The 21,361-nt window shown below is 35.4% G+C and overlaps 1 protein-coding gene across 4 annotated transcripts; it reads right to left on the reverse strand.

Annotated features, from left to right (window-relative positions):
• Positions 1-8,170: 8,170 nt before the first annotated feature.
• On the reverse strand, positions 8,171-17,320 carry LOC149528243 (SART-1 family protein DOT2-like). Of its 4 annotated transcripts, XR_016358928.1 has the most exons (8): positions 17,087-17,224; positions 14,767-15,089; positions 14,425-14,645; positions 14,226-14,310; positions 13,737-14,080; positions 13,518-13,617; positions 9,023-9,126; positions 8,171-8,795 (listed from the first exon to the last, which is right to left on the reverse strand). XR_016358928.1 is itself a non-coding variant. In XM_089810727.1 (5 exons), exons 2-5 carry the CDS (start codon positions 15,058-15,060, stop codon positions 14,003-14,005), a joined length of 678 nt encoding a protein of 225 aa, XP_089666853.1. In that variant the 5' UTR covers positions 15,061-15,089; positions 17,087-17,320; the 3' UTR covers positions 13,493-14,002. The 4 variants fall into 4 exon arrangements, 1 of the variants encoding a protein (XP_089666853.1); XR_016358927.1 differs by lacking the exons at positions 8,171-8,795; positions 9,023-9,126 and adding an exon at positions 10,287-10,884 and having other exon boundaries at positions 13,518-14,080; positions 17,087-17,266; XR_016358929.1 differs by lacking the exons at positions 8,171-8,795; positions 9,023-9,126 and having other exon boundaries at positions 13,493-13,617; positions 17,087-17,267.
• Between the last annotated feature and the right edge of the window lie 4,041 nt (positions 17,321-21,361).

Genomic DNA, 21,361 nt, shown 5'->3' on the forward strand with positions numbered 1-21,361 from the left:
CCTTTACTGATCCATGGTAAGATATAACAATATTTAACATTGTTTCTTTTAATGACATTTAATAATATGAATATATATATATATACAAGTGTGTGTGTGTTATTATATCAATAATATTATATATGTTCATAACCATAATAAACACAAATGCTTCAATCCGAATGAAGCTATATTCTTAACATCTTCGGGGTTCTCTTTCACTGCTTTATAAGCCACTAAAAGAATTATTCACTGGTGACCACCTGACGGTTTCAAATAAAAGCAAATTGGACATTTTAATGGGGTGTAAATGCCATTCAGGTGCAAAATATCACCAGCTTATTCTTAATCCTCAAATAGACAATACTGCATGTTTTATGACCTTTCCTAATTGCGTACGATGTTAACTTGTTCTTTCATATTCCATGATCCCTCACAATCCTTTAATCATTAGAGTCTAGGCATTAGAGAAAGAACAAATCTTGACATCCATATGTTATCTCAAAAGTAGATTTCCTTTCTAATGTGATAGTAAGGCAAGGAACTTCGAACCCCTGCCACCTCCTACCAAACCAAAATGGCTGCAAATAAATGGGCCATTTTGATAGTATAAGTGACACTCCTGATATCATAATGGGTGAGAAAAATGCAGAACCTTGTAATGGTAAGCAATTCTGTCAGAGAAAGAAAGACTGTCCAGTGGACATTGTTTTCTGCCAGATTGTGAACTGCCCCAGCAAAGTTCAGGGTACCTGACTGTTTCACTAAAATTTTGACATGAAGTCTATAGTTAAATTTACATAACCCTACCACAGCACATATTTATCCAGCTGCATACAAAGCCCCAGAAAACATTCAAAACATAGCAAGTGATTCTTCACAAATGTGCGATGCTGTCAACAATGTTAATAAGGAAACTGGGGCAGAATTGCAGGGAAAACAGAAATTTCCTAACTCCTGCTTCAATCAATTTACAACAAAGGGGAAAATAATCAGGGTTTTAGAGCTGCCTGACTTTTTGCATTATGCAAGATTTTGCATTCCTTTAAATGAAAATATTGGTTTGGGAGTTGATGTTTGATATGATATAATTCAACAATCTGATTTCTGCAAATGACCAGGAGTTAAATTTAATATGAATTAATTGCAAAATCTAATTCAATTCAATTTGCTTGTCGGCAGAAAAGCACAGTTAAATAGCAAACAAAACTGTTCATTAGCACTATTTCTTAGCTTGTTTTCTGGCCCAATCTATCAAGTAGAGAACAGATTTCTAGCATGAGACAAGTTTTAATTTTACATGAAAACTCCACATATAAAAACCCACAGCTACTTAATAAAGTAATGACGTAAATTGGCTTTAAATTGTTAGAACTGAACTGTACACCTTACAAACCTTGAGGCCTAGTTGATTATGTAATATTTGTAAATATCACAAATAATGAACCCAGACAGAAAATGGCAACCCACTTGGAAGGAATCTTGAGATAACAAATAACACAAAGGAATAAAACAAACAAAAATGGAACATAGGACACACATTTAATGTGGTTCACCCAATCTTGGTCTACGTCCATCAAACAGAGAATCCAATATCATTATCCGGTAACTTCAACCTATTGCAATCTTCAATCTCCCTTACAGCTCAAATAGTGTTGCAAGATGCTATATATTCTCTTTAGAAAGAACTAACTCTAAGCCAATCTTATACGACTTATGTTGGCTTAACAAGTTAACCCAAAAAAAATCAGGTTAGTGCCCTGAACCCCATGCCTTATGAAAAGTGTGCAGTACTCGCCTAATCAGTCACCACATATCAACAATCTCCCACTTGATGACTGATCGGGTAGCCACACCGCTACCCCTAAAGCTTGGTCCTATTTTCAGAATCTACATGTGCAAAAAGCTGCACAACGGAAGGTTCTAAAAAAAAATAACTCACCTTCTTGCATGTTCATGCTCCCTCTGGAATACCACAACCCAAAGGAGTAGACAGACGTCTATTAATTAAATAAACAGTAGTGTTTACAACCTCTACCCACATGTTTAAGGGCATTCTAGCATGCAACCGCATGCTCCTTGCACGCTCCATTATTGTCCTATTCATGTATTCAGCCGCTCCATTTTCTTGTGGAATGCTTGGAACAGTTTTTTGCATGTGAATACCATTAGAGAAAAAATAATCTTCAAAATTTTTGCTGCGATATGCAACCATCATTATCATATCTGAGACATTAACCTTTTCCATTTTTTAAAGTTTCAAATACATCATATTTATTCCAAGGAAATAAATCCATACTTTTCTGGTTGCATCATCAATGAATGTAACATAATACAAAAAGCAACCAAGGGAAGATACCTAAGCTGGCCCCCATACATCTATATGCACAAGCTATAATTTCTAATTTTTATTTTCCTTCCCACACTTAAGAAAAGCAACTCCCTTTTTCTTTCCATACACACATCTTTAACATAAATCCATACTGAGACATTTTAAACGAGGTAAATTTTTCATACATTTATCACTCATGTGCCCAAGTCTATAGTGTTGTCGTGTTGTTTCAAAATCTATAACTATTGTTTCTTCCTGCTCAACTGCAGAATTGTTCCTGAACATTGCTTTTTCTCAAAAACAATTAAAGTAGAAGGAACAGTTTGGCGTATACATTCACACTATTTGCTACTACTAAGGAACCTTTTGAGATCTTCCAATTTTTATCATTATAAATAATTGTGCAGCCCTCATCACCTAGTTGCCATATTGAGATTAAATTGCTATTCAACCTTGGAACATGCCTTATCTCTTGTAGTAGCCAATGATTCTTCCCTTTCCACTTCCCGACAAGGTTCATTATCTCTCAAATAGACTAGCCCAAAATCCCCTTAGACATAATTTATATAACAACTTCTATTGGGTGTAGCATGAAATGAAGCCCTGAATCTAAAACCCATGAATCGTCTACAATTTTCAGGGAAAGAAGTAAAGCATCCTCTTACCGAATTTGCCTCCTTATGTACTTCTTGTTTATCTCCTTATTTATTCTTCTGAGACCGACAATCTTTCTTCTTGAGATCTAGTTTCCCACAGCACCAATTGAGACTTGTTTCCCTTCGACTCTCCACTTAGTTTCCCAACAATTTCCAGAATTACTTCCTCTCTCTGTCATTTTGCCCCTAATTTATGCATTCAAAAACATTGTATGATGTAGATACACGAGTTTTTCCTATAAATTACCCCACTTAGAATAATACCAACAATATCATCAAATTTTAACGTTTTTGAACTAGAGACAAAGTTACAAACAGCCATTACCAAGCCATTCTAGGTTTCAGGCAAAGAACACAAAATTAAGAGAGCACTAATTTCTTCATCAAAATTGACATTTACAAAAGATAATTGATAGGTAGTTGTATTAAACTTCTACCATCTTTATATTAAATAAACACTACATGAGAAATACCTTATTCGAAGCCAAAAGTTTTCTAATATTAAATGTCACTGATTATGCTAGGCATAAACAAATACTTCCAAGTGCCTTTCTATCCAAAATATTTCAGTCCACATCTCACATATTTGGGTCTTTCTTAGATTTTCTCCCAATGGTCATCATAAATCTTGTTGATAAAGATAGTCATCCATTTGCATTGTCCATAACTGAAAGTTATATCCATTAAACTTCTCAAACTTCAACTTACCCTGATTCGCTATCACTCTGACTCAACCATAAGACTCACAATCGACCGCGAGACCTTCCTGTAGAGAATAACTGAAATAGCTTGGCTCTGATACCACATGTTAGGAATTTTTACACAAAAAATAACAATTAAATGCAAATATAACCAATAACACAAAGGAATAAAGCACACACAAAAGGAACAGAAAGACACAAAGATTTAACGTGGTAGACACCACTTGCCTGATCAGTCACCACATGTTAACATCTTTAAGAAACTATTTTCAACTAGTTGTAGGTGTAAGATCAATTAGTGTACCCACATGGAGTGCTTGGGAGTAACTCTTCTTGGTACTAGGGGTTAGACAATCGACCAGCAAAGTATATTCTACAGAGATGAGTTATTTTTGAAAGAGGGCATGTCCAACTAACAAGAATCACTTCTACAATATGTCACATGGGTCTGTAGGGAGTTGAGTTGGCCATTTCTTTGAAAAGATGCATCTATTCAAGAAACCACTACCATCCCAATTAAGGATCTCAAAGGAGGTTGTTAAACCATCTCACAAATCCCAAGGCGATATACTGTAAACATAACAAAAATCTCCCCCTCAGCAGTAACCAAAGGGATTTGAACCAATGACTTGACTCTAATACCACTTGTAGGGAGTTGAGCTTAACGTTTCTCCCAAATGCATCTATTAAGGAGACTACTACCCTCCCAATTAAGCATCTCAGATGAGGCTGTCAAACCATGTCACAAATCAAAAGAGGATCTGTTGGACAAATTCCGACATTGTCAATCATGGATTAGTAGGAACAAGACTTGGCAAATGGCTTTAACCTATGGTTTTGAAAATCCATGTGTAATTTTCAAGGTTTCCTTGGTCTATGTTAAGGCTGGGAATACAGCTTGTATGATGACTTCTATGCAGGTTTATGTTGCCAGAACTCTTCCAAATATGAGGGTTTTTGAAATATTCTTTGCTCTGCTCTATTAAAGCTTACGCAATATGTATTGGTAGATTTTTTAGAAATTGATAATAATGGTTTCCAATATTAAAGCTTACGCAATATTCTTGTTTCCAAACTATTGGAAAAATAAAGAAACTAATTAACAATTTGTGAGTTTGCATAACGACTCCAAAAATTTATTTCATGAATAAAGGTTTGAGACAATCAAATTCCTACAACACATACCACTACCATTGGTCTTATTGATGTCACTTGATCTTGTCAGGGCCAACCTTGTTAGGATAGTTGGGCGCTAAGATTAAATATATAGACTGCTAGGACGCTGTGATTGATGAAAAATGTCATGATCACTGTAAGAAGACCCTTAAACTGCTTCTAAACTATCAATTGCATACATATTTCTAACCGATTCTACTCAGTCTAAACTTATCCATACCAATTCTTCTAGGATTTCATCCAAAAGAAACCATCTACATGTTTTGCGGCCTATAAAAGGCAAGTTTGCCTGATATCTTGCAGAGAAAACAATTTCATAAGATGCATAATCATTTCTAATTCCCATCTACCCACTTATCAAGACTCTCCATCAAACGGTCGTGAACACCTCAAAAATCTTGGATTTTGGGCAACTTGCCTTAAGCATTAAGTTTACCATTAATTATTTAAATCTTCTTCATAAGTGGTTATGAAAGAAATAGTCTTTTGCAACTCTTAGTGGTCCCCCTAAATGACTCAAAATCAAGAGCTTAAGTGATTCAAAAATAACTCCTCTCTTCATAAAATATTGCTTAAGCCCTGGGGGCATGATAAGAAGAAAAGGCCTTAGCAAATTATTATTCGCCGTTGAAGTTCCTAAAGAAGAGGCAACGTTTCAATCCTCCATTTCCCAGATTGTCGAGCCACTAGCAATCACAAGCTAGAATGCTGCAAAATCTCCTCACCTTCCAAAGCAGCATCCTTAATAGTTAAACCCTTCCACTTAATCTGATACTCTCAAACCATTTTTTTCTCAACTTCCTCTCCCTCCAATCTACAATACCCTCATGTACCAATACCAATTTCCCTTCAACCAATGGCAGAAACTCTAGAGATGCAACTGTGTGTTGACCCAATGCTTTCTTTAGGCAAGGAACATGAAAAATGTTATGAAAAACATAACTACAATTTTTGCGCACCACTCCTCTTCAATGAAGACTACATGTATTGTTGTAGAGGCAAGAAATACAATTCACCGACTGAAATGCTCTCTCCACTCTATGCCTGTCTGCATACATTTTTGTGCATTTTGGGTTTGTTGGATGTAATTTTTCAATGCCTCAAGAATATTTTGATGATTTTGAATTGTTTCCTTTGCATAAGCAACCTAATTGTCATCAAATGTCAGGTCTATAAATGATAGAAAATCATACCCATACAAGACCTTGAAATGAGACATGCTGATTGGCATATGATGCATGGTATTGTAACAATATTCGCCTAAATGAAGCCACCTTACCCAAGAACATTGCTGGCCCGAAACATAGTTTCTAAGGTAACCCTCTACCCACTTGTTTACATTTTTTGTCTATCCATCCATTGACAATGGTAACTGGCGCTTGGAGGCAATCTTGTATCTACCAATCAGAACAACTCCTGCCACAACATGCTAATGAATTTAATGCCTTGATCACTCACATTGGTCTTAGGTAGTCCATGCCAATAAAAAACCCCTAAAAAATAATTCAGCAATCTTGTAGCAATGGCAAAGAAATGAGAATATATTGTTAACCTATCCACAACCCCAAAAATACAATCTTTAAGGGAGTTAGAGTGCAAATAAATTTTAGACAACAATACAACTCCATTTAACTCATCTATAAGTTCATCAATGCAATAGTGTGACAATGCGAGAAGCCTCTATTTCTGCAGCATCTTCGGACTCAATTTATTGAACCAAAACCTCTTGTGCCACATACTCATCAATCTTGTCTTCCTCGTTACGTTCTTCATCAACCAAATGGACTTCTATCAAATGTGACTTGCCTTTTCCAAGACATTGATGACCAGGTTCCCACCATGTTTTAAAAGTGAAACATAATTTCCTCCTTCATTTATTTCATGTCTCTTGCTAAGTTTTGGAAGGTATGTTTCTTTGTTGATTGAAACTCATGTTCTTCTATTGATTTGCACTTCTATCGAATTTCCAATGACTGAAATCTTTCCTTGGTGGCTGGTAGGAAGGTATCACTTCTAAATCCATGGTTAACCCAATAACATCAACTAATGAACTAGGCTTGTAAGCCTTGAACAACCCTTTTAATTTGTAACTTAAACCTTCAACAAAAAGCATTGTAACTCTTCTTTGAAGCATATTAGGGACCATTACAGAATTTTTGTGGTAATGTGAGACTATAGAAGTCCTACCTGCTTAAGTTGTGTCAATTCCACATAATGGACTTGTTTGTCTTTCCAATCAAAGCAAGTGATCAGCCTTTTGACAAAAATCATCATAGGAATGAGCTATTGCAAGATCCTTGGAAACAAGTCCGTGGTGCAACTAATAGTATGCTATTCCTTCCAGGTGCATGGTAGCAATGTGAATCAACTTTTATCTTCCATGGGCTTGAGTGCCAAAAATGTGTCCTACTTATGAACCCTTAATCTAGCTGATATTTCTCTACTTCCAGTTAAAGTTGGAATTAAAATTTGGTTCTAGGCATCCCCGCACTCTACTGACTGGAAGCCCTGTCTATCTTAGGCCTCATGTCTTGCACTTACAAAGGATTCCAAGCTTTGTCCTTACAAAAGTTCACAAACTAATCTAAATTCGCAAGCTGACTTACATCAGCTGGAAGTTGCATGTATTCATTTTGAGCATTCATAATATCATTTGCGATCTGTGCCTCTTCCACCTCAACCTCAGGAATTGGTTCTATTTCAATTGGACGAGGTGAATAAGTAGGGTGCAATGATCAGTCAGAATTTTGTCTTGGTTCTCATGCTCGGTTTCACTTCTGCTATGTTGACTACTGGACCTTCCTGACCTTAAATGTCCAACTCATAATTGTCCCATTGTTGTGTGATTATACAATCCTGAAATTGTTGCAATATTTGGTGTTGTTTTTGCATCTCTACATCCTGTTGGTTTTGCTGCCATTGCCTCTATAGCTCCTGCTGCTACTGCTGCTGTTAGACAAAAATTGTCCAGGAATTATTAAGTTGATTGTTTAATACCCTCTGTGGCCTACCATCTCTTCTTTATCCTATCCAAACTTCAGCTACATTGATTTCGGTGACTCCTTGTTGCTATGACCTACTTCTTGTATTATATCTATGTGGTTCAATTCCTTTGGGATACATAGAACCACTTTATGGTGGCAGGCATGCATTGCGTTAACCGCAAAAACAAACATGTAATTGAAAACCCTACAGGCTGGCAAGGTTTGTAGCTCTGATACCACTAAAATTTTCTTTGCTCTGCTCTATTGAAACTTATGCAATATGTAGTGATAAATATTAAGAATGATCACAGCAATGATTATTTAATAATCTTGATTCCAGACTATCAGAAAAATAAAGAAACTAATTACCGATTTGTGGGTTTGCATAGGGACCCTAGAAATGTATTTCATAAATAGAGTTTTGCAACAATCAAATTCCTACAACAGGCCTACCACTAGCATTGGTCTAATCGCTGTCAGAGGATTTGTCCAGCAGACCTTGAAAAGATAGCTGAGCGCTGCATTTTAAATATTCTGGCTGCTTGTATGCTGAGATTGATGAAAAACACCAAAATCTCTGTGAGAACACCCTTACACTGCTTCTAAACTATCAACTGAATACATATTTGTACCCAATTCTACTGAGGCTTGAAACTCTGAGACTGAACTGATTCCTTACTAATTCTTCTGGGGTTTTTCCGAAAGAAAACTTCTACAGGGTTTGTGTCCCGTAAAAAGCAAGGCTAGGTGATTTCTTGCAGAGAAAACAATTTCATGAGATGCATAATCATTACTAATCCCCATCGGCCCACTTATACTCTCCATCAAAAAACTGTGAACAACTCAAAATCCTGGATTTCACGCAACTAGCCTCGGGTATTAAGTTTACCATTAATTAGTAAAATCATCCTCATAAGTGGCTATCACGAAATAATCTTTTGCAAGTCAAAGTGGCCCCTGTCAATGCCTGGAAATCAAAAAATTAAGTGATTCAGAAACAATTCATTCTTTTCTTAAAATATCGCTCAGCCTTGGGGACTTAACAAAACAAAAGGCTTATTGATTTATTATTGGTTGCTAAGTTCCTAAAGGAGAGGGGACATTACAGTTTTGTCTATTTGAGCACCACAACTCGGAGTGTTTTGTAATCTTTCTAAAGCCAATTTACTATCAGAGTGTTTTGTATCGCTTTACCTTCATCGCTCTGCTGAAATTATTTTAGGTCTAGCTTACTTGTATTTCTTCTTTTTTGGGCCCAAGTAGAATTTTGACTCAAAATGAGACAACAAAGTTGAATCCTGTAAAAGCATCATTAAAAGGAATTTGTCATACTTCTTTTCACGAGCCCAATATGTTATTACTGAAAAGTTTTGTAATAATTTCAAAATTTGATAAATGCAAACATTAGTCAGACAGCAATAACATTCAACATTTGATCAAAATATTTAGTAAAATATGATCTTAAGAATCGCCTCAAAATGTGTTCTTATAAATAATATCTTTTGGAGTTTCTAGCTCCAAGAGACATTTTTCTTACCTGCTATGACTTCTTCAACATACAGGTGGTATGTTTGTGATGCATTCACTTAGCGATGCCTATTTCCTTCTCATGTTCAAGCATTCTGCGATTGTGAAGAATCTACCATCTGGACCATATTCTGTTTGTAAAATCATGTCTTTTGAGGTCAATGAAGAGTCCTCGGCGCTGGAAAATGGAAGGTCATATGTGTGCATGTCTGTTGATCTCCATAGTGGCCTTTCCTACATGGCTGTTTGGAATGCAAAGCATCTCAGTTTATTGTTTCTGCTGGTACTCTTAAGAGTCACCGGTCCAGCATTTACGTTGCTGTTGAAGTCAGTCAAGAAAGTAATAGTAGAGACTTTTAGTAATAATTTGGGTTTGGTGCTATTCCCAGCGGAATATATCTGTAGTCATGTTTTATGTACGGGTTGCTACCATCAAGTCTGAAGCGGATGATGTTTATGTTGTAGTGAATTATATCTGCAGAGCATGTCATTTTTATATTAATGATTATTGCAGGAGTCTGGTTTTTACCAAGCATATCTGATACAGATTGTAATCTGTGAGTGTAGTTCTTCATAAGTATAGTTTTGTGTATTGTAAGTTTTGTATTAACGCATATATCAGTCCGTGGGAGAAGGTTATCTAACTTCACATTATTATAAAGAAGTAATCTGTATTGGGTTTCTTCTAAAGCATGCAGTCTCAGCATTTTATAGAATTGTATTTAAACACATTTCGTATTCAATAAAGAGATTTATCTTGGTGTGGTTGGGTTTTTCCCTCAAGGAGGGTTTTCCCAGGGTTATCTTGGTGTCTTTGTTTTTTTCCCTTATGTTCGGCTGTTATTTTTCATTCCCGCTATAAATACTAAAAAGATTGACATGGTATCAGAGCCAAGTTCAATAACAGAAAATAGCAGTTTTGAGCAATTGATTGAAATCCATGGTGTTATTTTTAAACTGTGTAATGAGCCAAATTCTACATATACAATTGGGTAAAATAATTCTTGTTCGTCCTTTCAAGAAACTGCATTCCCTAGTGCTCCTGTATATCATTGTGAGGGTAATGATGCACAGTCCATGGACATATTCTCATAGCAAGTAGAAACTACTTCATAGCCTTGTGATTATTGGAGCCACTTCAGAAAATTCCTCTGGTGATTGTTGTTGGAAGTTTATACAGATTGTTTCTGCGATATTTTTTAAAATCTGAGACCCAATGCAATCTGGAAGCTTAGATCATTTTTCTATGTAATCGTGTAATAAAGGGGTGGCATTTCTGGCAGCACTGATTCATCTTGCTGGAGTTACAGTAAAATGGCATGTTGTCATTAGGCCACAGAGAATGCCTTACTTGAATGGTTTATAATGGGAAATGGACTTCCCAAAGCCTGACCTCGCTGGAGATAGGAATTGTGTATGCTTTTGGTCCCAGAGTTACTATCTATCAGGATGTTATGCCTCCAAGTGTACAGAGAGTAATTTATCTGGATTTCGATCTTATTACATCAAAAAGCTGTAAGAGATCAAGTCTGAAGATCAACAACAAAGAGATAAGTATTTGATGGTTGTACCTTTAAATCTTGATCATGAAATTTTATGTAGTTAGTGATAAATTATTAATTCATGCAATAACGCTGGGAATAGTGAATCATGTATGCTCTTAGCAGTGATCTGGATATTTCACTTTAGGATAGCTTGATTCTATGAACTATTAGTCTATTACTTATCTCTCTAAAATACTTCCAGGACGGATCAAAAAACAAAAGGATGATGAGAAATTTCATAAGGGATTCAAGGAAGTAAGAGCTTGATGCATCTTGTAAGAAAGTCATGCAGCCATGGGACTGAGTTGTTGGTACATAACTTCATTAAAGAGGAAGAACCTAAACAAATTGTCATTGCAATCAGTTTCTTCAAAGAGGAAGAAATGGCATTCAGAGGGAGCTAAATTCCATTAAAAAATATCTTCAGCTGCACAGAACGGCATTGCACAGCCAGTCTGGGTTTGACATTAGGAGCTTCAGTGGTAGATAGAGAGTGCCAAGTCCTTTGCAGGGGATCAGCAAGCAAGCATTGTTTCTTTGAAAGCCAATTGTTTGGTCAAACATTGAAGCCAATTGTAATTGATTGTGATGATCAAAGCTGTGAGCTGCCCCTGCTGAGAGGGAATCTTAGCATTCACTTGTTCTTATTATGTGTATTAATACATTTTCTCTAAAACCAAGAAATTTGAGGTGAGATCCCCTATAATGCATTTCTCTGTGATAGAGACATTTGATGTGAAAGGCATTTTTCTGGAGACCGAGAAATTTGAGCTGAAAACTCTTGTAATGCATTTTTCTAGGAGACAGAACTTTCAGGTGAAAGAGCTTGTTGCTCTTTCCACTCATGGGAGTAGCCATAGTGGATATCATATTTACGAACTCCATAACAAAATAATATTGAGTCACTCCGTGATGGGAGCTTGTGTTTATTTCACACATACACAGTCATGTTGAGCATCATGTTGAGTGACTCCATGATGATATCATGCTGAGAGAATCCATGATATTAAAAAAATCTTCTCACAAATAGGTGTAGCCATTGCGCTGCGATGTTGACAGACTCCATAAAACAAGAATCTGAAAAGTATCTCTTTCGCTAATAGGGAAAATTAGAGTTTATAGCTGCAGGAGACATTTTTCCTACCTACTATAGGTGGTATGTTTGTGATGCCTTTGCAATGTCTATTTCTTTCTCATGATCAAATATTCTAAGAATGTGAAGAATTTACTATCTGGACCGTATTCCATATGTAGAGTCATGTCGTTTGATGTCAATGAAGAGTCCTTAGAGTGATATGTGTGCATGTTTGTTGAGCTCCACAGTGACCATTCCTACGTGGCTGTTTGGAATGCAGAGAATCTAATCTTTTTGTAACTGCTGGTACTCACCTCCCAGCATCTACGTGGCTGTCAAAGTCAGTCAAGACCGTGAATCATTACCACCAAGTAATAGTAGAGACTTTACAGTGGTAATTTGGGTTTCTTGCTATTCCCAGCGGAATATATTTGGAGTCACATTTTATGTATGGGTTGCTACATTCAAGTCTGAAGCAGATATTGTTTATATTGTTGTGAACTATATCTGCAGAGTCTGAATTTTATCAAGCATGCCTAATACAGATTGTAATCTGAGTGTGTAGTTCTTCATGAGTATTGTTGCACCTTAAGTGTCGTATTAAGACATACATCACTCTGTGAGAGAAGGTTATCTGACTTTACACTATTGTTAAAAAGTAATCTGTATAGGGTTTGCTCTAAGCATACAGTCTCAGCATTTGAGAGAATTGTATTCAGACACATTCAGTAGTCAATAAAGAGATTTTTCTTGGTTTGCCTGGGTCTTTCCCTCGAGGATGAGGATTTTCCCAGGGTATCTTGGTGTCTTTGTTTTTCCTCTTACATTCTGCTGTTATTTTTCATTCCTGGTATTTAAACATTAACAGACATCACACAGATAGTTAAATTAGATGTTGATCAAAAAACATTATTTTACAGCAGGGCACTCTTGTCTTGGTATAGAAGCCAGGAACAACTTGAAAACGTAGGGCATAACAGGCACATAAGCATTTTGTGAATGCAAGACATGAAACCACAGGAACACTTCAGAGCCACAAATTTTCAAATTAAAACTGGCCTGTCTTAAAGAGTCGTCAAACAAGAAATTGAACATTGAATTAAAACATAATGTATTTTAAAGTCTGGAATATTTTAAAGTCTGGAATCTTAAATTTCTATCAGATGCTTTTTTAAAGCATTTTAAAAACAAAATCGTGAATTGATGAATAGCAGCCACTAAAAGTTCCTCATGGGGCTGTAGAACAATTTCAAAAATCCATATTCACCACTAAACCACAGATCCCTTAAATTTGTAGTCACCAATAAGAGGAACTAAAGCCAGGAAACTTGGAATATACAGAAAAGCAAGAAGCAAAAACAATGTACACAAATGTACTTTCCAACAAAACTAAAATAGTAAAACATCATAACGGAGGTAAGGGAGATTTAGTGAATAGCTCTGCAGTACCAAAGGAAAAATAAACAATATAGCGACCAAGCATGACATCTAAGTGTATTGCCAAACAAAACACCAATATAGGGTGAAAAGTAGAAAACCTTACATATATTGAGAAACATCGGTCAAAATACATTTTTGAGCAGAGCCATCTGGGTAGGGCTATTTCTTTGCTTCAGTCACTGATGCTATTGCTATAGATATTCCTGAAAAGAAAAAGGAAAATCTACACCATAACAACATCCCTAGATGGAAAACCCCACCAAATCTCAGACAAAGGTCAATACATTCTATCCATTTATTCAATAACCCATTGCATACTGACCTGCCATATCAAATGCACTACTGCTTTTCTTTACACTGTTTTGGCATCAACATCTCATTAACCCACATGTTATTTGATTGAAAGATGTAGTCCCCAAAACACTAACAACTTGTATCCCAAATCTTCAGTTTGCCACAACCACCAGATCACATAAACATCAGAGAAGCAATTGTTAGGCAGCCTTTGTTGGTTAGAACTGAAGAGTCCTTTAGTAGCATCAATAATCAACACTGTCCAGATCCCACATATGATTGCTAACTCCAACATCATGAAGTCTTTGGTTTCTTTGGAGGACCCATTGCTCCAACTTCAGGCTTGCGTTTTATACCTAAAAATTGCTCAACCTATAATGAAGGCAATGATGTGAGTGTAAAGACAATACAAACAATTGTGGCATTCAAGTAAAATATGCATAATTAATTCTGAAATTCAGTTTTTGTGGTAAATGGAATAAACAAAAATCTGATGAGACATGATGATAGCACAAACCTTCCTATCACCAAGCATTGGTGTCAAACTTCCCGGGTGCTCCTTCTCAACAGTTGCAAAACCACTTCTTGGATCACTAGTTTGCCTACGGCAGCCCAAAAACATAGACAAATCAAATTACTACTGGCAACAATCAAACAAATATAGAATGCTTTCAGTAAAATAACTCTTTTCTTCACGAGATAGATGACAAATTTACCCTGGTTTGATTTGACCACTAAGGACAACATAAGGAGTCCGTAGTTTGGACTGAACATCACGCATTTTCTCCATGAACATTAATGGGGTGTCCCCAGAATTCATTTTCTTTAGCTTCAACTCTTCCTGATACTGTTTCATTCGTTTCTCTTGTTTCATTTTGCCAGGGCCTTTTCCATGGAACTTGTGCGATAGCTTTCGAAATGCTTCCTTTGGTGTCATCTACAAAAAAAGACAGCATCAAGCAAATCTGTTTCTTTGAATAATGCAGTAGTGCTGTTTTGAGCTATAAATGAAACATATGCTTTAAGAACATGACATCTCTAGAAATAAAGATACTTACTACACGACCAAACTCGTCTAGACGGTCCAGAAGTATCTCCTTTGGTCCATCATTGTCTCGGACACCGACAAGCTTGCTCTTTTTTTTATCCATATTCCTTCCACCCCAATCAACAGTCTCGCTGAATGCACCCCTTTCCTTCAACAGTTGCAAGGCACCTGCCAAACCTTTTCCAACAGAAGCTTCTTTAATACTGTCATCTCTTATCACCTCTTCCTCCCTGTCTTCTTTATGATGATCAGATTCTGCCTTGTTCATCAGTTCTGCCTTGTTCATCAGTTCTGCCTTGTTCATCGATTATTCTGACAATTATCACAATTATTCTGACAAAGTTTCCCAGCAAGGGAAAAAAAAAATTAGCTACATTATAATCCAATTTGGTAAAAGCGCAACACCAGTCTATTAACTAGAACAGCCACTACCTAAAATTATTACAATTTAACCTTTGCAGGATATCAGGGTATTAATAAACGTGAAGACTGGCCAATCATCAGGTAAATAATATAAAATATATTCTACCCAAAAAATAACAAAGGAAGTACTTACAGTAGAGGCTGTAACTTCAATTCTAGAAAACATAATAACATATCAAATTAACCTTGAATAAAATTCAAGTATAAATACCAAGCTTTTGAGAAAAATGATTCCAGAGGTACTTGCAAGATATAAAAGGGACAAGAAATATTTTAAATTACAGCATCAGTTTGAAAACAAAAACAAACCTAGCAATCATCCATGAAAGTGGCTCTAAAAATGGAAATAGGTAACCAGCTCCTCCTCCCACCCCAGACCCACCCAACCCAACTATAGTTCCCACCCAACAGGCCCAGTCAGGCAGTAGGGGGGATATATTGGCCTTCTGGGAGGTATATTTGTAGGGCCCTCGCCAGCTATAGTTGTAAGGGCAGGAGGGAGCTATAGTTGGCCCCTGAAATTCTACAGTTATTCGCCAGATTATAGTTGAGTGGAAATGGAACTATCCTCAACTTTCCAATTTGAATGCAAGTACACTAAGAATTTTCCTGAAACAACTGACTAACATCTCAAAAAAAAGGCATTGCCAAGGTGGGGGAAGAACAGGCAGCCCTAATGCAAACTCCACAATAAATGAAATAGTAAATACCCACAAATGAAAGATGCTGTATTAACTTCATGACATCAATATTCCCCTTCGGCAGATTTTGCAAGACACTAGCTATAAAAACATGTTAAATATCCAAAAGAAAAAAGCAAACTGCCCATATTCCCGATAAGCACTTTGCCAAAGAAATCGTAGTTAGCGGTGATTGCTTGATGAAACAAATTGTTCGTGGCTACAAGCTACTTTAATAAATTCCAGTAAAATTCATAATGCATTAATAGGGTATCCTCTCAAAGTTCAAATCCCTAAACAACATTAAATGGACCTACAACCCAAAGGACACAACCATGGGACCTACAGCATACGACCAAACTACGGACTGCACCACACTTCCAAAGCAGCGAATGAGCAGTAAGGCCGCAGACTGAAGTTTCCATCCCCACGCACTGTGAAAGCCAGCTATAGCTTAGAGAACACTTTCTAAGGAGATGGACAATAAATGCAGAGAATCAACTTCAAATTGCCGTGCTTACACCCTAACGGCCATTGGAAAAGCAGCACATTGGCAATAACGTCGAAGGCCCAAGTTAAAATCCCCACACTGCATTAAGACGACCTACCATCAGAAGGGCACTCACATAGCATAGAGGAAACAAGGTCAGAGATTGAAGCTCAATTGCTTACACAGTACTAGCGCAACCCACTGCCAAAATTACACTCCAAAATAACATTGGCGATAAAGCTAGAAACCGAGGTTCAAATTCTCTGCACCGCATTAAGGAAAACTACAGACAAAAAGCGCTCCCAAAGCCTACAGACGGTAATATCCGAAACCCAAGGTCAAATTCCCACACGACGTGAAGCCCAGTTACAGGCCGTAAGCTATTTTCAATGCCTAGCCCATTGGCCATAAAGCAATCTACGTTAATTAAACGTATAGGCCTGGGCAACCCAAATGACCCGGGGAATTGGTTGCCATTAGCGCACACAATCGACCTGGGGCTCCCATTTTCCATTTTACTGATAGACGAAAAATTATCACAAGGGAAAAACATCAATATGCACACGCACTTGCTTTATTTTCTTCTTAGGGTTTAAATCAATCCCTCCCCTGCCATCTTAAAAATCTTCAACGCTTATTTCATGTGATACACATTATCTGCGTTATCTTAAAGGCAGGGCTTTAATCTGATGAAACAAAGAAAAACCTTAATTCGAATTGCACAAGTTGTGAATTACCTGTTAATAGACGGCCACAAGTTCGAAATAGTGAAACCGATTGATAACCTGAAATTCTCAAAAGCCACAGAGAATCGTTAGCTTGAGATGTTTTCTGTAAAAAGTTTGAGCATAGGAGCCGGAGAAGATGCAATTTGTAGATTTTTATGGAGGACGCTCCTTGCGTAAATATGTAACGCTCCTGCTATATGTCGCTACGCTGCTGTATGTATATTTGCCATGAATAATCCTAACGCATTCATGTAGATGCTAAAGTCACATTAACTTAACCAATTAAATAAAAGTATTTTTACGTTACCAGCTTTTACTTAAAAGTTCACTTTTAAAATACATTTTTAAAATAAATAAATTACTATTTATTTCGCATTTACACTATCGTGTTTATTATTTAAACTATGCACCCAAAGGAGTTCCTAGGTGTTTGATTCGAGAGCATAAATAGAGCTTGTCTTATTTCTATATTGTGGCATTCATATTGAATAAAATAAGGTTGCACTAGCACTTGTGCTTGAAAAACTGATAGGTGTTTGATTGAAAAGAATAAATAAAACATCATAAAGAAAAAGAAAGCATATAAAAGTATTAGTGTAGACACATATATCATTGTAGGAGCATTGAAATTCCTATATTTATAATTATAAATATTCTTACTCTCCTATTCTTGACAAGAAGGTACAAATTCATAGAATAGAAAATGGTGTAATTGATAAGAAAAATAAATTCTATGTAAAGAAATTGAATAATTTTAGTACTAAAAAAATAAGGCATATAATTAGCTTCACATAATATTCTCCCTAATTGACAATCCGAATCTATGAAATTTACCTATGAATATTTGGAAAAAATTCAAGATCAATTTAGAGTCCATTTTAAATTGTGTGTAATTCAAATGTATGAAATGTGAGAAGATTTTTGAATTGTGTGTATTTCAAATGTATTATGTTTTCTTTTATTGTTTAAGATAACCTCTTTTTCTCCCACTTCACTGGCACATATTAACTCTCTTAAATGCAATGAAAGTTTAAAAACAATCTTAGTTAAGTACTTTTATGAGATAAAGACTATGTTTCATGCCATGAACGGCCTAAAGATTGGATGCCAACATGACCCATTTTATGAAAATAATTATAAATTATTTGTTTTAAGCTTTTTCTCTTCTCTTCATTATCTTCCTATTTTTTGAAAAGAGATTATGTCTTCTGTTCATTTTCATTCACCTTTTCTTAAAAGGGTATCTATAGTTACAACCACAACTAAAAACAAATAAATTTAAATTTATTATGTATTATGCATTGTGTAAATGTAAGCATTATTGCCAAATACAACTTTGAATTGCCCTATGTTAGCTCATGTATTGTTGATAAATAATGTGAATGAAGCTTGTTTTGACACACATTAAAACATTTTTTTATTCATTGCAATAGAAAAAAAGTGATGATTTAAAATCATGTGTTGTAACAATGAAACACCAAACTATTGATTTATTGAATTCAATATGTAAATTGGTATGTACAAATCAATTTTTTAAAACGTGATGATTTAAAATCATGTGTTGTAACAATGAAACACCCAACCATTGATTATTGATCTATCAAATTGAATATGTACTATTTATGAATAACAAATTGGTATGTACAAATCAATTAATAAGAACAATAATCACTCTTATGAATAATGTGCAAAAGGACATAATAACACACTTGATGCAACTTCGTTATAGTAGAATCTCTATATCTTATTGAGTTTGACCCTCTCCATCATATAATTTTTTCCTATTTCTTCCCCGAAGTGCAATGCACATTAGTTCCATCCAAGAGGCATAACTAGATATAATGAAAAATAGTTGATAAATGATGCCATTCAAAACTTTGGACCTACTAGGCTACAACTATAAAAACTAAGAAAAATACCACAAGGGTAAAAACTTAAATTGCAGTTAACCTACTTAGATCCATCCATTTATATATATCTAAAAAATTCAAACATGCATATTAAAGTCATCATCACTACAAATAAACTAATAAAGGTCCTTTGGACAAATTGCACCTTTGATTTTTATTTTTATGAAAATTACAGTGAATTTTGACATAAATTTTAGTATGGCCTATTCTTGATTTCAATGGTTAGTAGAAAATACCAAGAAATCTACTAAAAAATATTGTATTTTGTATTTTTAAAATTGGAGAGAGAAAATCAATATTTTGACTTTTCTGCAATTTGTAAATGATACCAATGAAATAATTATAATTAGTTAAAAGATTATAAAGAATTTCTACTTGCAAAACTAAATCACCTAATCAACAAAACTTAATTAAAAACCCATTTTGCCTGTTGTGAATCATCCATGGTTTTAACAAAATAGAGGGCAATAGATTGTTACTAGCTTCATGTGCATTACAAAAATATAAGGATTTATAGAAACACATCCTATGAAGCTAGTCTTTTTAGGGCTTCACAACAAGATATTTAATTTATGTTTTGTGGATTCTTAATTAAATTGTTGGTATCTTATAGTGGCAGTGAAAAAAAATGATTGAAGGAAGGGTGATCAAAGTGGAATTGCAAACTCCAAAAGTGGAATACCCCACTTTGCAAGACATGTTTTGTAGTTCAGCTAATACTCGGCAAGATAGTAGTGCACACTCTAATAGTGTGCTAGCCTCCTGCAAATCTTTAAATGCCCCACTTAATAGCACTTAATATGGAGAATGGTTTTGTAATATTTTGTAATGGTGAGATCTACCATACCATTATACAGTTGGATGAAATATTTGATGTCAAATGTTGACTCTCAGTGATAGGAAAATAAATGATTTTGTGATAGTCTGAAGAAAAAGTTGAAGAAAACAAAGAACATGGGCCCTAGAGTGCATTAAGATAATCTCAAAAAGTATGTTTTAATAGAGAATAGGAGAAATGAGTTCAAGAAGAACAAAATCAAATTTTAAAAAAATAAGCTTCATGCTTTACTCAATATCCTTCAGGGAATGAAATATATAGATGATTGTCAACGAACCAGACCACATGTTTTTTGAGTTCAAAATCCCATCTACCATTGTTGTAACAAAAAAATTTGAAAGAAGCATTGGAAAATAAGATATAACAAACAAATTTGAAAGCACATAAGAAGAACCCCAACTTGTTCAAAAAAATAAAAATTTAAATACCTCCTGCAAACAAAAATTGTCATTCTCTTGCCAGAAAAAATATTGTAGTAATCTATATTTTTTTACCTTATTCTTTCTATAATCATCTAGAAGCAATAAGAAAACCCTAAATAAGCATTAATTGTGAGATATAAAAAATAGCTAATATATACGTTCCAAATGAATTGAAGAAATAGATTTATTACGTGGGTATGTTTTGCCAAGTGGGTATTAAGTGGGTGGATTCCTACTCACAATATGTTGGCCTCTCTTCATTTACTTACTGTCATCAACTTCTTCTTTTTTATAAATTATCAACTTGCATGCATGCACATGCACAAAAAGAGAATAGTGATCTGCCACTGTATGCACACTTTCTTTCAGGTGATGCTCTTGAAAGGTTTCTTAACAACTTTTTATTAATATATTGGCTCTTCAAATTTAAAAACACAAGTGTGAAATCACATAAAAACACACGAACCCTTTTCAACATTGTCCCAAAGAAATGTGCTCTCAAAAATTGTAATGATAGATAGATACTAAAAAAAGGTTAGAAAGATTCAAGAAAATGTAGTTGTGGTTGTAGCACCATATTTATTAATAACTGGAAAACTATCTCACATTTATTGGGTACACCATGTAATCGTATTCATTTGAGGATTGAAGAGATTAATTTCAAAGCTTGAAGTGCATATACAGATCCTGGCTAATTTTGATCCTTGTTCAATTTGATAGATCTTAAATACCACCTCTTTGATTTGGGCCCAATCTGGTAGAAAATTTAGACATTGTAGACAACGTTCCATTACGATTTGCATCAATTACAGGCAGTTTAGAGCTCATAGAGTAGTTATTGACAATAAGTCCATATATGGCTCTACGCAAGAACAACTACGAAATGGATGCAATTCAATATACAGCACAACAAGGTCGTGAAGATATGCTGAATTAATTCCTTGATCAACAAGCCACCCAATTGTACAAAAGTTATTTACGAAGGACAACAAGAGGGCCCTTCATTTTTCTTTTGAATACGAGCACTATCTCCCTACAACCTGCTCCCGCAACTAACGAGTTGAAGCCTCTAATCTTGAGAAAATGGCCCTAAAAATTACATAGTAAGGTGTTG

This window comes from Cupressus sempervirens, chromosome 11, assembly GCF_028749045.1.
Source record: "Cupressus sempervirens isolate cs-2001-9-10 chromosome 11, ASM2874904v1, whole genome shotgun sequence".
Classification (NCBI taxonomy): Eukaryota; Viridiplantae; Streptophyta; class Pinopsida; order Cupressales; family Cupressaceae; genus Cupressus; species Cupressus sempervirens.

Bases quoted from the DNA above. Each gene is read 5' to 3' on its own strand.
- LOC149528243 (XM_089810727.1), bottom strand. From the start codon at position 15,060: ATGAACAAGGCAGAACTGATGAACAAGGCAGAACTGATGAACAAGGCA. The intron at 14,646-14,766 runs GTAAGTATCTTT...CTTTTTTTGTAG, and splicing joins TAGACGAGTTTGGTCGTGTA to ATGACACCAAAGGAAGCATT. The intron at 14,311-14,424 runs GTAAATTTGTCA...GGGCTGCCGTAG, and splicing joins AGTGGTCAAATCAAACCAGG to GCAAACTAGTGATCCAAGAA.